At 51.2% G+C, this 17,662-nt stretch overlaps 1 protein-coding gene across 1 annotated transcript in view; it reads right to left on the bottom strand.

Annotated features, from left to right (window-relative positions):
- Positions 1-17,662, bottom strand: part of ITGA2 (integrin subunit alpha 2) — a 105,978-nt gene that overhangs the window by 57,025 nt on the left and 31,291 nt on the right. The window contains exons 2-5 of the mRNA XM_064140669.1: positions 16,276-16,399; positions 7,250-7,359; positions 5,146-5,237; positions 160-274 (exon numbers count right to left, since the gene is read on the bottom strand). Of these exons, the coding sequence (XP_063996739.1) occupies positions 160-274; positions 5,146-5,237; positions 7,250-7,359; positions 16,276-16,399 (441 nt within the window). The remainder of the gene's footprint in view (positions 1-159; positions 275-5,145; positions 5,238-7,249; positions 7,360-16,275; positions 16,400-17,662) is intronic.

The raw sequence follows: 17,662 nt of genomic DNA on the forward strand, positions 1-17,662 counted from the left end.
TCCACACTCACATCAGCACTAGGCTACAATTTGCCAGTCCTCACATGTGAATCACAGGACTTTGCCTTCACCCCCAAATTAAGAGTCCCCAATTTAATGTACCTTGGTTTCATTTGGTTAAGTTTTCTAATTGAACGTGTTTTGCATGTATTGCCTTACTTTGAACAGCAGGAGAGAAGCTTCTTAGGTACTGGAAACTTGGACTGATTTCAGAACAGATTCCTGTTGCATAGTATTGGCTTCCACACTGCTGTGCCCACAAAGGACCACAAGTCTTAAAAACAACAACAGAAAGAAGCTATAAAAATGACAAATACTTGTCTCACCATATCCATGTACAAAACACAATATGCAGGGCTGTAGGACTAGAGGAGACCTCTTCAGTTGCCAGGCCAAATTCTTTGATACCATGTTGACAGGGAACTTCCACAAGCTTTCTCATTAAAAGCCTTTTCCATCCGTGGTCACCTCAGTGCCTCCTTATGCAAGTTGTAGCAGCTACAGAGCGCGACTCGATCCGCAAGGAATCCGTGCTGCTTTCAGCCACCTGCTCTGCAGACCAACCTGAGCTCCTTTCATGGTCGGGTTTGTGCCTGGTGAGTGTGGGGCAGGCTGTGGACAGAGTCTGCCTGGACTGCAGCAAAGCCCTTGACACTGTCTGCCACGAGAGGCTCGTAGCCAAGCTGGCAGCTCCTGGCTTGGACAAGAACTGGCTGAATGGCAGAGCCCAGAGAGTGGTGGTGAATGGTGCGTGCCACATCCAGCTGGCAGCTGGCACTAGTGGTATTTCCCAAGGATCAGTGCTGGGCACAGTCCTGTTCAATGATGATCTGCACCAGGGGATTATTTCAGCAGCAGTGAGTTTGCAGATGACACCAAGCTAGGAGCAGCTATGGAGCTGTTGGAAGGTAGGAGAGCCCTGCAGAGGGACCTGGCCAGGCTGGATGGGTGGGCAGAGGCCAATGGGATGAGACTGAACAAGGCCAAGGGCAGAGTTCTGCACTTTGGTCACAACAACCCCAAGCAGCACTACAGGCTGGGGACAGAGTGGCTGAGAGCAGCCAGGCAGAGAGGGAGCTGGGGGTGCTGGGAGAGAGGAGCTGAAGAGGAGGCAGAAGTGCCCAGGTGGGCAGCAGAGCCAATGGCATCCTGGGCTGGCTCAGGAGCAGTGTGGGCAGCAGGACAAGGGAGGTTCTTCTACCCCTGTGCTCCGCACTGCTCAGGACACACCTGGAGTGCTGTGTCCAGGTCTGGGCTCATCAATTCAAGAGAGATGTGGAGGCGCTGGAAGGTGTTGAGAGAAGGGCAGCAAGGCTGGGGAGGGGCCTGGAGCACAGCCCTGTGAGGAGAGGCTGAGGGAGCTGGGGGGGTGCAGCCTGCAGCAGAGGAGGCTCAGGGCAGAGCTCATTGCTGCCTGCAGCTGCCTGCAGGGAGGCTGTAGCCAGGTGGGGTTGGGCTCTGCTGCCAGGCAGCCAGCAACAGAACAAGAGGACAGTGTCTCAAGTTGCACCAGGGGAGGTTCAGGCTGAATGTTAGGAGGAAGTTGTTGGTAGAGTGACTGGCACTGGAATGGGCTGCCCAGGGAGGTGGTGGAGTGCCCGTGGCTGGAGGTGTTGAAGCCAAGTCTGGCTGGGGCACTTAGTGCCATGGTCTGGTTGGTTGGCCAGGGCTGGGTGCTGGGTTGGGTTGGCTGAGCTTGGAGCTCTCTTCAGCCTGGCTGATCTGTGATGCTATGAAACCGCTGGTGCCATGCTAGGGTTGGTGCTCGCACGTCGCCTGCAGGCGTGCGCTGCAGTGCCGCCAGTAGCCAGCAGGTGGCACCAGAGCCACGAGCATGCACATCGCTGCGATAGGCAGAGGGGCAATGGCTGCGGTGGTCCCGATGCGGCCAGCACCGTCACCGGCTGAGCACTCCCCTGCCCTCCTCAGCGAGTGCACACAGACACGTACTGACTTGAGCAGGCTTGCTCCGAGGAGAATCCCCTCTGCCAAAGCACTGACACTGTCACCATGCCCAGCGAAGGTGCAGCCGCACATCACACACTGCTCTACCCAGCTCCATCTTAACGGAGACTTGTGGCCCTGGTGACAGGTACCCCTCGGTACCTGCATCACCGCATCCCAGGGACAGTAACACTGCATCCCAGGGAGAGCAACACTGCACCCCAGGGACAGCATCACTGCATCCCAGGGACAGCATCACTGCATCCCAGAGACCTGCATCACTGCATCCCAGGGACAGCAACACTGCATCCCAGGGATCTGCAACACTGCATCTCAGGGACCTGCAACACTGCATCCCAGGGACCAGCAACACTGCATCCCAGGGATCTGCAACACTGCATCTCAGGGACCTGCAACACTGCATCCCAGGGACAGCATCACTGCATCCCAGGGACCAGCATCACTGCATCCCAGGGACAGCATCACTGCATCCCAGGGACAGCACCACTGCATCCCAGGGACAGCACCACTGCATCCCAGCTGAGAGCAGAGAGAAGCGGGAGAAAAAGAAGTGGGGGGGGGGGGGGGGGAGAGGGAAGAAGAAGGGGAAGGGAAACGAAGAAGGGGAAAATAAGATAGGAAAAAGGGGAAAAGGGGGAAAAGGAAAGGGGGGGAAAAGGAAAAGGGGGGAAAAGGAAAGGGAAGAAAGGGGGGAAAGGGAAGAAAGGGGGGAAAGGGAAGAAAGGGGGGAAAGGGAAGAAAGGGGGGAAAGGGAAGAAAGGGGGGAAAGGGAAGAAAGGGGGGAAAGGGAAGAAAGGGGGGAAAGGGAAGAAAGGGGGGAAAGGGAAGAAAGGGGGGAAAGGGAAGAAAGGGGGGAAAGGGAAGAAAGGGGGGAAAGGGAGGGAAGGGGGGAAAGGGAGGGAAGGGGGGAAAGGGAGGGAAGGGGGGAAAGGGAGGGAAGGGGAAAAGGAAAGGGGGAAAAGGAAAGGGGGAAAAGGAAAGGGGGAAAAGGAAAGGGGGAAAAGGAAAGGGGGAAAAGGAAAGGGGGAAAAGGAAAGGGGGAAAAGGGAGGAAAGGGGGAAAAGGGAGGAAAGGGGGAAAAGGGAGGAAAGGGGGAAAAGGGAGGAAAGGGGGAAAAGGGAGGAAAGGGGGAAAAGGAGGACAGGGGGAAAAGGGAGGAAAGGGGGAAAAGGGAGGAAAGGGAAGAAAGGGGGAAAAGGGAGGAAAGGGGGAAAAGGGAGGAAAGGGGGAAAAGGGAGGAAAGGGGGAAAAGGGAGGAAAGGGGGAAAAGGGAGGAAAGGGGGAAAAGGGAGGAAAGGGGGAAAAGGGAGGAAAGGGGGAAAAGGGAGGAAAGGGGGAAAAGGGAGAAAAAGGGGAAAAGGGAGGAAAGGGGGAAAAGGGAGGAAAGGGGGAAAAGGGAGGAAAGGGGGAAAAGGGAGGAAAGGGGGAAAAGGGAGGAAAGGGGGAAAAGGGAGAAAAGGGGGAAAAGGGAGAAAAGGGGGAAAAGGGAGAAAAGGGGGAAAAGGGAGAAAAGGGGAAAGGGAGAAAAGGGGAAAGGGAGAAAGAAGAAGGAAAATGAAAAGGAAAATGAAAAGGGGGAAAAGGAAAAGAAAGAGAAAGAGAAAGGGAAAGGAGAAAGAAAGGAAAAGGAGAGAAAGAGGAAAAGGAGAGAAAGAGGAAAAGGAGAGAAAGAGGAAAAGGAGAGAAAGAGGAAAAGGAGAGAAAGAGGAAAAGGAGAGAAAGAGGAAAAGGAGAGAAAGAGGAAAAGGAGAGAAAGAGGAAAAGGAGAGAAAGAGGAAAAGGAGAGAAAGAGGAAAAGGAGAGAAAGAGGAAAAGGAGAGAAAGAGGAGAAAGAGGAAAAGACATGCTGAGTATTTTGCCATGAGAATATTTGAAGTGGGGGAGGATTTGTAAAAAGAAATGGCATTAGGAGCAGAAGGTAAAAGGTAACCTCTACATAACCTCTGTTCAACAGTTGTGACAGAAAAGGTAACTTTCTTTAAATGTGCTTTCTTGTTGCCCTGTACAGTCAAGAGAGCCTGGAAAAGAGAAACTGCACCACCTGCATGTGGGAAGAGCAGAGAGTGAACAGTGCTACTGCCCCTTCTCAAGAACACTGGAAAATAAACCAAACTAAACCATAAGGAAATGGATCTAAATCACATTCTGGTTTACAAACAGTAGATGACAACAAACTGCCTTAACATATTTGACAAGGTGGCAGATTTACTAAATGTAGGGTTGATAGGATTATTTTCTCTAGATATAATCATAGGTGCTCTTTGTAGTTGCTCTATGGGGCATAGAATCATAGAATCAAGCAGGTTGGAAGAGAGCTCCAAGTCCACGCAGCCCAACCTAGCACCCAGCCCTGTCCAATCAGCCAGACCACGGCACTAAGTGCCCCAGCCAGGCTTGGCTTCAACACCTCCAGTTCCAGCCCCCTGCCATGCCCAGGGACACCCTACCCTAGAGCAGGCTGCACACAGCCTCAGCCAGCCTGGCCTCAAACACCTCCAGCCATGGGGCCTCAACCACCTCCCTGGGCAACCCATGCCAGCCTCTCACCACTCTCCTGCTCAACAACTTCCTCCTCACCTCCAAGCTGACCCTCCCCACCTCCAGCTTTGCTCCATCCCCCCAGTCCTGGCACTTCCTGATATCCTGATATAAAATATGCAAAACATGTATTGATTTACCCCACCTGGAGTGGGGGCAGTATCTGAAGGGAGCCTACAGGAAGGCTGGGGAGGGACTATTGACAAGGTTTTGTAAAGACAGGACAAGGGGGAATGGGTTTGAACTGGCAGAGGGCAGATTGAAACTGGATGTGAGGAAAGGGTTCTTTGCAGGGAGAGTGGTGAGACATTGGCACAGGTTGAGGGTGGTGAGGCACTGGCACAGGTTGCCCAGGGAGGTTGTGGAGCACAGAAGCACCCAATGTGATCTTTGATCACATTGGGTGCTTCTGTGCTCCACAACTTCCCTAGAAGTGTTCAGGACCAGCTTGGATGAGCCCTTGAGCCATGTGTTCTAGTGGGAGGTGTCCCTGTCTATGGATGAGCTTTGAGGTCCCTTCCAACCTAAACCATTCTGTGATTCTATGCTGCCTAACAAATTGTGTTCATTTTGGACTTATCAAGAACTGTTTCTTCATCCTGCTCATTAATGTTCTGTACTGAACAAGTCCTTGGTACATACCAGAAATCCTCCTGTTTTTGAGTTCTGTATCAGAGTCAAGCCAAGGTTCATGCTCTCCTTTACCTCAGTCACATTTGGAATATTTATTAAAGCTGAAACAAAAAGAGATTAAGTAATGGCAGAAGAGAAAATAAGATGAAGAAGCCATTTAGTCGTTTAGGCTTCCCGTTTTGAATGCTTGCTTTCTCAGAACCTAAAAAATGTCTTTCTCAATGGCTGCATAAAATTCTAAGACAAAATATAATCTCTGTGCAAAATCTGCTGCCCATTAACTACAGACATGCATTAAGCATGGCCATTTGAAGTGCCCTCAGCTCTCCTGAGAGCAGGTGTAAGACAGAAGCCATCTGCCTGTGGAGCATCTTGGGCTGACTGAAGAGCTGCAGCCCAGCAGAAGGTTACAGGGCTCAGGACACCAGACTCCTCTGGCCAGCCTCTAGATAAAAAGCTGAAAGGAGCAGTGGGGGCCAGAAATGCTCCACACCACAAATAGACGTTTCAGAACACTCTGCTGTACTTCATTTTCACTGTAGGCAAACGTGGCCAGCCTTTTATCCTTTGCTTGTGAAAACATGGAGGCAGCAAAGGCTTTACAGCCACTTACAGACTTGGCCCTCAGGCACTCCACATTTGCAAGCTCCCCTGGACATACCAGCATGGAACCCCCACCCACCTGATACCTGGACCTAAGCAAGCTGTTTCAGCTGACAGATGTCTAGTGAACAGACACACACACATGGCTGACCTGGAAGGCCAACAGATGTCCTGGCTTGCTCCACCCTTCTGCTGATGGGGGAAGCAAGGGCAGGAGGAAAACAAAGGCTTGGACCATTATGTTCCCTCCCAAAGTGACAAACAGCTACCCACAGGTGTTTAGGTACTTGTTGGTGTCTTGCTCAAACAGGGCTGACCAAGCCCTGGGGTCCCCTGCTATGGTCAGTTTGGCAAATGCCATCTGATTGGTGAATCTCTGTGGCCAAAGAGCCTCTGCACTTGGGCAAGTAATGGAGCTAAGCTGCAAGCAGTTGTGGTGTCTCTGCCTCAGTATGCGTTGCCTCTGCCTCCCTGCTCTTGGACAACCTGTTCTGCTCTGCCTCGTGCTTCAGACCAGCTTAGCCCTGATGTTTTGGGCTTGAACTACCTGGAAACTGAAGTGCCTCAAGTTTCCCAGGAGAAGGCATTTAAGTGCCTCACACTGTGGCAAGCAGTGCCACCCACACAGTGCTCTCTGCACATCTGCAAGAGTTCTGCCTGCACCTCTGCAAACCTCTGTGCCAAGAGGAACCAGGATCAGGTCAGAGATCCTCTGCCTCTTTCCCAGCACCCTGGGAAGATCTGGAAGCCTCTCAAGGCCTGAACAGCTCCAACACTGCCACAAAGGAGCCAGGGACTATCCTGAAATGCCTATTCCACATCAGAGAGTAGCACAGACTTGCCCTGGGGCTCCAGGCTGCCTATTTGTAAGTGAGGCAGAGCTTTTTTGTGGCTAAACCTTGCCTGTGCTCTGATTCTCCTAAATGAAAGAACTGCCCAGAAGCATCCTTGGGAAGAGTTTCCTGACCAAATGTAACTCATTTGTATACAGCTGTGGGTGGGGCTTGCTGGAAATAAAATTAACTACATATTTTATAATTCCTGCCTCATTAACTGCCCCAACTAAATCCATGGTTTGAGGACTTAGAGACACTGACTCCCCCAACAACCCAACACTGGGCTTCATGGGCTGTGGCTGGCTGTGGTCTGTAGTCTCACTCCAGCTGCAGCCCCTCACCAACACGAAGTCCTTGTCCTCACCTGCAGCTGGTTTTGAGAGACACAGCATTTGTGGCCTAGATGTTAGAGATCCCAACTGATTCTATAGCTAATGCTGAGACCTCTGTGGCTTCAGCAGTGGTATCTCACAGAGCAGGGCACCCACACTGGCAGCCTGACCCCAGTGGCAGGCACTAGTCTCAGCAGTACCTGGCAGCATGCTCATAGGGGCACACACAGCAGAGACTGAGACATGCAGAGACACAATTTAACAAAACAGAACAGTAAGGTCCTCTTCCAGAAACAAGCAAGAAGTGAACAACTGCTAGGAGGCATCATCACAAGGTCTCACCTTGTAAATTCAGTTTTTCACATGTGGTTTTGGATGTACCAACAGGACATGCATAGACATCTCCAGTTCTGTTAGCAGGATAGCCACTCCAGGGTGAGCCAACCAACAACCTAAAGTAAGAAAAGCTTCCATTAAATCTTAAATGACATTGGAAAAGTCCCACAGCAGTGCTGCAGAGCACAGCCTCGGTAACAGGTAAAGAGGCTTTTACAGACACAGCACCTAAGGCACTCAGCAGTATTCTCCAGAGCTGTACAGAGGTTTTACCTGTAGATTGGCCAGGGTTGGAAGGGAGCACAAGGATCAGGCAGTTCCAACCCCCCTGCCATGCCCAGGGACACCCTACCCTAGAGCAGGCTGCACACAGCCTCAGCCAGCCTGGACTCAAACACCTCCAGCCATGGGGCCTCAACCACCTCCCTGGGCAACCCAGTCCAGCCTCTCACCACTCTCCTGCTCAACAACTTCCTCCTCACCTCCAGCCTCACTCTCCCCACCTCCACCTTTGCTCCTTTCCTCCCACTCCTGCCACTCCCTCACAGCCTCAAAAATCCCTCCCCAGCTTTTTTGGAGCCCCCTTCAGATGCTGGCAGGCCACAAGAAGGTCACCTGGGAGCCTCCTCTGCTCCAGCCTGCACAGCCCCAACTCTTTCAGGCTGTGCTCACAGCAGAGCTGCTGCAGCCTCTGAGTGTCCTCCTGGCCCTGCTCTGGACACTCTCCAGCATCTCCACAGCCCTTCTGTCCCAGGGCCTCCAGAGCTGGATGCAGGACTCCAGGTGGGGTCTCACTAGAGAGAGTGGATCCACTAGAGTGAATACCAGCAAAAGAGAAACACCTGAGATTAGGCTGCTCAAATCTGCACTGCTGTTTCTGTGGCATTGTGTAGTGTCAATGATGGCAGAGACACTAATACATACTGAGGCATACAAAAGAAAAAGTACTGAGGACTGAGAGAGAATATTGTCCTCTAAGTCAGCAGCTAACTGATTCCTCTTGAGTTGTACTTTTAGCTGATAAAAAGCATTTCACAGGGGATCTGCTCAGCAACAGTTAAATCCTTATGTCTGAGCCTGAACACTACCACACCTTGAAAACACTGAGTCAGAAGGGAAACACTGCAGATGCTAAGTCTGCTGCAGGAAGTAGTTAATCTTGAACAAAGAAGCTAAGACTCATGATAATTTATGCCCACGATACGAAGTGATTTACTTTCTCTGACTCACTCCTTCACTTGACGTAAGGTTTCCCTGACAGTATCTGTTCCTCAAGACCCCTTTAATTCTCATCTGAAAGCCTTCACAGATCTGACTAATTCACCTCCTGGGAGCACTGCTTAAGAACACCTTTTTCCAACACAGCTCTCAGAGAGGGGAACCACCAGACAACATAAGGCCACACAAGGCTGGACGAGGAGAAAGATTCTTCATACAGTTCAGCATGCAGTGAGTGGTCACAGTCCCAAGCACAGCTCCAGGCTGGGTGGGGAATGGCTGAGAGCAGCCCTGAGCAACAGGACCTGGGGGTCTGGGCTGATGCAAAACTCAACAGGAGCCTGCAGGGTGAGTGCAGCCCAGACAGCAAGGCTCAGGGCAGAGCTCATTGCTGTCTGCAGCTGCCTGCAGGGAGGCTGTAGCCAGGTGGGGTTGGGCTCTGCTGCCAGGCAGCCAGCAACAGAAGAAGGGGACACAGCCTCAAGCTGTGCCAGGGCAGGTCTAGGCTGGATGTTGTTAGGAAGTTGTTGTCAGAGAGAGTGATTGGCATTGGAATGGGCTGCCCAGGGAGGTGGTGGAGTGCCCGTGGCTGGAGGTGTTGCAGCCAAGGCTGGCTGGGGCACTTAGTGCCATGGTCTGGTTGGTTGGCCAGGGCCAGCCCTGCTGGTGCTAGGCTGGGTTGGATGAGCTTGGAGAGCTCTCTTCCAACCTGGTTGATTCTATGATTCTATTGCCCCTGGTTCTATTACCCAGCTCCAATGCTGGATGCAGAGTAATGGTGCTTCATGAAGTCAAGCAAAGTTCAGCAGCAGTGCCATGCCACACAGGCTGCAGGAGTGACAGATCCAAGTGCAACAGGAATTATTTCTGGGAAATTACACCATGACAAAGCTGGTAACTGGCAAAGTGTGATGTAGCAGAAAACAGCATCAGAATTCATGGTGAAGGGATGAATTCCCAGCTGTTCCCAGAGAGTGTTTTTTTGTTTCTGGTTTCCTTTTTTCTTGACAGGCATTTGCTCTTCAGTGTGCTGTGGGGGTTATTTTGGGGTTGGTTGGGCTTTGATTTTTGGTGTGGTTTTGGTTTTCTGTGGAGTTTCAAGGGTTTTTTGTCTCATTGGGTTTTCTTTTTGTTTGGTTTGGGTTTATGGGTTTGGTTTCCATTTGTTTGCTTCTTGTTGTTGTTTTTAAACACAAATATGGCTAATAGGAAAAGAGAATTAATAAGGATATCTGTCAAGGGTTAGGCTGGATGTTAGGAGGAAGTTCTTCACAGAGAGAGTGATTGGCATTGGAATGGGCTGCCCAGGGAGGTGGTGGAGGCACCGTCCCTGGGGGTCTTCAAGAGAAGCCTGGATGAGGCACTTAGTGCCATGGTCTGGTTGATTGGTTAAGGCTGGGTGCTAGGTTGGACTGGATGAGCTTGGAGGTCTCTTCCAACCTGCTTGATTCTGTGATTCTATTAACCCTTCTCCTCTCCCGAAAGAGAAGAGGAACAAGTAAGGAATAGAAACTTTGGAATTGGAAAGCTAAAACTATTTTAGTCTTCATCATGAGAGTGGTGAGACTCTGGAAGGGGTTGTCCAGGGAGATGGTTGAGGCCTTGCAAGTGTTTAAGGCTAGGCTGGATGAAGCTCTGGCCAGCCTGCTCTAGGGTAGGGTATCACTGGACATGCAGGGGGGTTGGAACTGGCTGCTCCTTGTGGTCCCTTCCAGCCCTGCCTGATTCTGTGATTCTCTGATTTTAATGAAAATAATAATAATAATAAAATGTAGCCAGGTGGGGTTGGGCTCTGCTGCCAGGCAAGCAGCAACAGAACAAGGAGACACAGTCTCAAGCTGTGCCAGGGCAGGTCTAGGCTGGATGTTAGGAGGAAGTTTTTGTCAGAGAGAGTGATTGGCATTGGAATGGGCTGCCCAGGGAGGTGGTGGAGTGGCCGTGGCTGGAGGTGTTGAAGCCAAGCCTGGCTGGGGCACTTAGTGCCATGATCTGTTTGCTTGGCCAGGGCTGGGCGCTAGGTTGGGCTGGATGAGCTTGGAGCTCTCTTCCAACCTGGCTGATCCTATGATTCTATATATGCAAATGGACACAGAAGTGATACAGAGCCCAACCACCCCCAACTGCAATTAGTCACTGTCAGCACTAATGCTGTGTCAGAAGTCCCACACCAGACACAGTGGCAGACAGGAAGCAGAGTCAGGAGATGGATTTTGACACCAGGCTCACTAAGACATGGATTGTGACTAAAGGTAGAATGGGAAGAGTCATCCTCAGACAATGGGCACTGAAAACCAGACAGGCAGCTTGACCCTTGTGAGCCCTTAGCTTTATACTGAAAGTGATGTATATATAATGGCATAGCTTGTTGGTCACTTTGGAGTCACTTGAGCTGTCTGCTCCTGTCTGCAGGTGCAGCCTTTTGCTCTGCTCACAGTAGGCAAGATTTAGCAGTGACCTTGGTCTGCACATCACTCCTTGGTACTAACTAGAAACACTGAGCATTATTACCACTAGAAGCAGGCAGTGTATGCAAAAAACCAATGCTGTTAACTTCAGATAGTGCAGTTACTTAGAGGAGACTGAGCTGAAAAGTGAGGTCACTGAAGGGAGTTAGTTCTGTTCTAACTCAAATAAGGACAACCTCTCAAATCATCTGGCCCTTCTCCCTAGAATCATAGAATCAACCAGGTTGGAAGAGACCTCCAAGATCATCCAGTCCAACCTAGCACCCAGCCCTAGCCAGTCAACCAGACCATGGCACTAAGTGCCCCATCCACTCTTTTCTTGAACACTTCCAGGTACAGCAACTCCACCACCTCCCTGGGCAGCCCATTCCAATGCCAATCACTTTCTGTGAAGAACTTCCTCCTAACATCCAGCCTAGACCTACAGGAAGTGATCAATAGATATGAAGACCAGAAAACTCTTCACTTTCATAGATGCTTCTCTGAGCAAACAAAACACCTATTACCATCTAAAACTTTGAATTCTGTGATGAAGAGACTCAAAACTCCAACAATTACAGGGAGCTGTTGCAGGAGGGTTTGACTGACAAAGTTAAAATGCCTAGAACACAGCAGCTGTGTAGGGCTGCTACTCTGAGCAGTGCTACAGGACAGAGAAGGAGCAGCTGGAGAGCAGCCAGGCAGAGAGGGAGCTGGGGGTGCTGGGAGAGAGGAGCTGAAGAGGAGGCAGCAGTGCCCAGGTGGGCAGCAGAGCCAATGGCATCCTGGGCTGGCTCAGGAGCAGTGTGGGCAGCAGGACAAGGGAGGTTCTTCTGCCCCTGTGCTCAGCACTGCTCAGGACACAGCTCGAGTGCTGTGTCCAGTTCTGGGCTCCTCAGTTCAGGAGAGACGTTGAGGTGCTGGAAGGTGTTGAGAGAAGGGCAGCAAGGCTGGGGAGGGGCCTGGAGCACAGCCCTGTGAGGAGAGGCTGAGGGAGCTGGGGGTGTGCAGCCTGCAGCAGAGGAGGCTCAGGGCAGAGCTCATTGCTGTCTGCAGCTGCCTGCAGGGAGGCTGTAGCCAGGTGGGGTTGGGCTCTGCTGCCAGGCAGCCAGCAACAGAACAAGGGGACACAGCCTCAAGCTGTGCCAGGGCAGGTCTAGGCTGGATGTTAGGAGGAAGTTGTTGTCAGAGAGAGTGATTGGCATTGGAATGGGCTGCCCAGGGAGGTGGTGGAGTGGCTGTGCCTGGAGGTGTTGAAGCCAAGCCTGGCTGGGGCACTTAGTGCCATGGTCTGGTTGCTTGGCCAGGGCTGGGTGCTAGGTTGGGCTGGCTGAGCTTGGAGCTCTCTTCCAACCTGGGTAACTATGATTCTGTGAAAAAGGGAAACCACAGGGCACAGAGTTGTGGGAAGCAAAGAACTCGATGTTAGCAGTGCTGCTGTCCTGAGAAAATGGAGCTGTAAGAATGGCAGCATTTTGTTAACAAAAAAGAAAAGCTGGCAGAAATTACCCTCCTCATTAAAATCAGAAGGGCCTTGAGAATTTATTGATCTCAACAGAAGCTGCTGTGGAAGAGTGTCTTTTCAGCAGAACACCCTGCTGCTCTGAAGAGGCAATACGTCAGCCCATGAGGAAGCCTGGTGAGCTCTGGTGAACAGTAACAGCAGGCAATAATCCCCAAAGGCATCCAGCAGCGCAGGTATGAGACACATCAGCAAGGTGGTGCCTAGCAAGGTGCCATGGCTGGCATGGCATGGAATGAAACAAAAATCTGTTAAAAAACCCACAGCAAAATGCCAAAACAAAGCTCAGGCAGCTGCAGACAGCAATGAGCTCTGCCCTGAGCCTCCTCTGCTGCAGGCTGCACACCCCCAGCTCCTTCAGCCTCTCCTCACAGGGCTCTGCTCCAGGCCCCTCCCCAGACTTGCTGCCCTTCTCTCAACACCTTCCAGCACCTCAACATCTCTCTGCAATGGAGGAGCCCAGAACTGGACACAGCACCCAAGGGGTGCCCTTACTAATTGCACAGAAGTTCTCCTCTCTCTGTCTTTTGTTACAGCCTTTATTGCCTCGCAGATGCACCCCCTAGAAGCACAGCTGAGAGAGGGTAGTGGGAAGAGGGGAGTGGGAAGAGGGAAAAGGAGAGAAAATGCGAGGAGTGAGAGGAGAGGGAAGGAAGGAAGGGAAGGAAGGAAGGGAGGGAGAGAGACGAAACATGGCTGGCTTTTTAATTTGTGCTTGTGTAATGATTCCTTGAGAGGGAGACAGAGAAGAGTCTCTACTGCTTGTCCACTGAAGAGTCTCTAAAGAGTCCTGGTTACACAAACCACAGCTGGAAAATTTTCCCAGACTTCTGGAGTCAGACATCTCACAGTCAAGGAGCAAATAATAAAGTGCCTATCTAGGGAACAGCTTCCCAGATTCAAAGTATTCACACAGCTGAGAGGAGATGGCAGGAAAAGTTAATCCAGAGTTACTTTCCTTCCTGAATTCCACCACACATTACCCAATGAAGTGGACGTGAAGGAACTTTTCTACAGGAAGTGAGGCAGGGAAAGAATAAACATAAATAGCTTGGGTGAACCTGCTCCTAAGGCACTCTGCAGACAAACCTGCAAGAAGGATAAAGCCCAAGACAGTATCTGCACATACAGCCCAAAGCACTCAATTCCCTTCAGCAGACATTCCTGTTCTCCTTCAATGGCTTCACACAGAGGCTTTCAAAAGAGAGCTCTGATCTGTGTGTGACTAAACACATCATTAAAGCAGGCAGAAACACACTCAGCAGCCACTGCATCAGGGGAGCAATGGGGGTAGCTGGGAGCTTACCAGACCGAGGGAGGGAAAACACTGAGCCCTCAGTGTGGAGGACACAGCTCTGCTCTCCTTACTTTCTCCTACTTTTCCTCCTGGTCACTAAGGGTAAACAGTAAGGCTGAAGACGCAGTGAGATCCAGGAAGCCCCGCACGTATTTGCATTAGCAACTGGTTGCAACTGCACAGCCTCTTTGTGGGGCTGTGCATAAATGCCTCAGCTAGCTCAACAGCTGAACTCCTCCTTTCTACAAACACTAAGTGTGAAATACATTTTCACATGCATCTCCATGGACTGCAGGTTTGGGCAAGTTTCTTTCACTGTGCAAAGTTCAGTTACTGACGGTCTGTCCATCGTCAGCTAAGTCAGCAATACTTCATGGACATTGAGGTTCTGACGCTGCTTCGGCTGATGGGAAATGACATACCTAAAATACTGCCTCAGTCTGTGCTAATGTATGCAACTTCTCTGGCTTCCCACTGCAGACTTGAAACCATGCAATGCAAATAATCACTTAAAGGAGACAAAGTGAACCATTCGACTGCGCTAATTCAACAAAATGCTCGATGCAGCCCAGAGAGCCAAGCAGAGTCTGGGATGCAGCAGGAGCAGTGTGGCCAGCAGGGCCAGGGAGGGGATTCTCCCCCTCTGCTCTGCTCAGACCCCACCTGGAGTCCTGCATCCAGCTCTGGAGCCCCTGGGACGAGAGGGCTGTGGAGATGCTGGAGAGTGTCCAGAGCAGGGCCAGGAGGATGCTCAGAGGCTGCAGCAGCTCTGCTGTGAGCACAGCCTGAAAGAGTTGGGGCTGTGCAGGCTGGAGCAGAGGAGGCTGCCAGGGGACTTTCTTGTGGCCTGCCAGCATCTGAAAGGGGCTACAAAAAAGCTGGGGAGGGACTTTTGAGGCTGTGAGGGAGTGGCAGGAGTGGGGGAAATGGAGCAAAGCTGGAGGTGGGGAGAGTGAGGCTGGAGGTAAGGAGGAAGTTGTTGAGCAGGAGAGTGGTGAGAGGCTGGAATGGGTTGCCCAGGGAGGTGGTTGAGGCCCCATGGCTGGAGGTGTTTGAGGCCAGGCTGGCTGAGGCTGTGTGCAGCCTGCTCTAGGGTAGGATGTCCCTGGGCATGGCAGGGGGGTTGGAACTGGCTGCTCCTTGTGCTCCCTTCCAGCCCTGACTGATTCTGTGATTTATAGATATATAGTCACTGCCATGAAAGACACCCTGAACTTCGTGGATACTGAGGCTGCAGAAGAGGAAACAATGTGCTTTCCACTAAATGGGCTTACTCTGGGCTAGTATCTTAACATTCTTTCTGAAACCAACATTAGTGGAAAAAAAAAATATTGTTTTAATTAGTTATCAAGCCTAATGTACTGGCAACAGAGGATATCACATCAACATTTATGGCTGAAGAGATGCAGTGGACAAAAGGCCCCTGCTGGGACCCTGTGATTATATCCATCTAAATATGCTCTCCCTGAGAAGTAAACACTTCGTACCCTATCAGAACCAAAATGCTATAAACTTAAGTTCACTAACTGGAACTAATCATTCTGCTAACTTCTTTCTGGTAACTGGAACTTCCCATGCTAATCACTGTTTTAATCTCACAAGTGATAAAATGTAAAGCAGGGCTGGGTGCTAGGTTGGACTGGATGATCTTGGAGGTCTCTTCCAACCTGGTTGATTCTGTGATTCTAAGATGGAGAAGTATCCCAGGTACATGTAATGTGTCACAAAACTGCTGCTAGTACAGGAAGGAATGAAACAAGTTCAAGGCAAGGTTGGACGTGGCACTTGGTGCCATGGTCTAGCCTTGGGCTCTGTGGTAAAGGGTTGGACTGGATGATCTGTGAGGTCTCTTCCAACCTTGGTGATACTGTGATACTGTGAAGTTAAAATTGTACCAAGATTTTGACTCTGAGGAAACTGACAACATGGAAAGCAAAAAGTTAAGAAAGATGTTAGACTGCACTGGTAAAGGCAGAAAGCCTGAACATGCACATGCATGTGTCTTTAAAGAATTTAAGCTTTGATTTCTATAACCCAAGGATCTATTTGTAAAAAGATGCCTGCAGCAGAGGAGGCTCAGGGCAGAGCTCATTGCTGTCTGCAGCTGCCTGCAGGGAGGCTGTAGCCAGGTGGGGTTGGGCTCTGCTGCCAGGCACCCAGCAACAGAACAAGGGGACACAGCCTCAAGCTGTGCCAGGGGAAGTCTAGGCTGGATGTTGTTTGGAAGTTGCTGGCAGAGAGAGTGATTGGCACTGGAATGGGCTGCCCAGGCAGGTGGTGGAGTGGCCGTGGCTGGAGGTGTTGAAGCCAAGCCTGGCTGGGGCACTTAGTGCCATGGTCTGGTTGCTTGGCCAGGGCTGGGTGCTAGGTTGGGCTGGATGAGCTTGGAGCACTCTTCCAACCTGGGTAACTCTATGATTCTATGAAGATAACTCAAATAAAGAAAGGTATTAACTGGAACACATTTAAATGACATACAGTGGTAGCAAAGAAAACCATTTTCCCCTTAGCCTCTTAAATGGGCATTCAAGAGGCTATTCAAAGTGCTTACCATTTGCCTTGTTCATTGACAAACTGCTGGACTGCATATCCAAACTGCTCTCTTGATGGGCCAGAAAATATCTTTGCTTCTAGGAGCCCAACATTGTAAGCTTCACAGCAGTCATGACGAAAGCCTGTTAACAAAAAGATTATGGTTATCACAGAAGTAAAGACGAATTTTCATCCCAGCAATAAAGGCTCTTCACCTGTGTCAGCTTACCTGATGGGACAGAAAAACTGTTCCACCCAAACGTACAGAAAAGCTTCTTTTGTTTTGGGGTAACAGAGCACTGGCACAGGCTGCCCAGAGAGCTTGTGGGGTCTCCTTCTCTGGAGGCTTTCCAAACTCCCCTGTAAAGGTTACTGTGCTACCTGAATAAGCTGGACCTGCTTTAGCAGTGGGTTTGCAACAGATGATCCCCAGAAATCCACCTTGACTCCTAACATGCTATGATTCTGAGTGAAAATAAAATGTAGCTCACAACTTGTGCAAGGAGAGGAAAACAAAAGCCATTTTTTTCTCCTTGTGTATAGCATTGTGGGCAGACCCACGACTCGTTCACTGCTTGCCTTAACAATAGTTACAGCATTACCAGTGGAAACGAGTTAGTGCAGGGGAGGCAAGGCACACAGAGTAAGAAGCAGTCAAGGTTGGAAGGGACCACAAGGAGCAGCCAGTGCCAACCCCCTGCCATGCCCGGGGACCCCTCACACTACATGAGGCTGCGCACAGCCTCATCCAGCCTGGCCCTAAACACCTCCAGGGATGAGGCTTCCACCACCTCCCTGGGCAGCCCCTGCCAGCCTTTAACCACCCTCACACTGAAGATCTTCTTCCTAACCTCCCGACTGAACCTGCCCATTTCCAGCTTTGCTACATTCTCCCCAGGCCTATCACTACCTGACATTCTAAAAAGTCCCTCCCCAGCTTTCCTGTAGCCCACTAAAGACCCTGCCAGGCCACAAGAAGGTCACCTGGGAGCCTTCTCCTCTCCAGACTGCACAGCCCCAACTGCCTCAGTCTCTCCTCACTGCAGAGCAGCTCCAGCCCTTTGCTCATCATTGTGGCCCTTCCCTGGACACTCTCCAGCATCTCCACAGCCCTCTTGTCCCAGGGGCTCCAGAGCTGGATGCAGGACTCCAGGTGGGGTCTCAGCAGAGCACAGCAGAGGGGCAGAATCCCCTCCCTGGCCCTGCTGGCCACACTGCTGCTGCTGCAGCCCAGGCTCTGCTTGGCTCTCTGGGCTGCAAGTGCACACTGCTGGCTCCTGCTGAGCTTCTCCTCCAGCAGCACCCCCAAGTCCCTCTCCTCAGGGCTGCTCTCCAGCCAGTTCCTGCCCAGCCTGGATTGGTGTTTGGCGTTGCCTTGACCCAGCTGCAGGACCTTGCCCTTGTTC

Source organism: Pogoniulus pusillus, chromosome Z (genome assembly GCF_015220805.1).
Source record: "Pogoniulus pusillus isolate bPogPus1 chromosome Z, bPogPus1.pri, whole genome shotgun sequence".
Classification (NCBI taxonomy): domain Eukaryota; kingdom Metazoa; phylum Chordata; class Aves; order Piciformes; family Lybiidae; genus Pogoniulus; species Pogoniulus pusillus.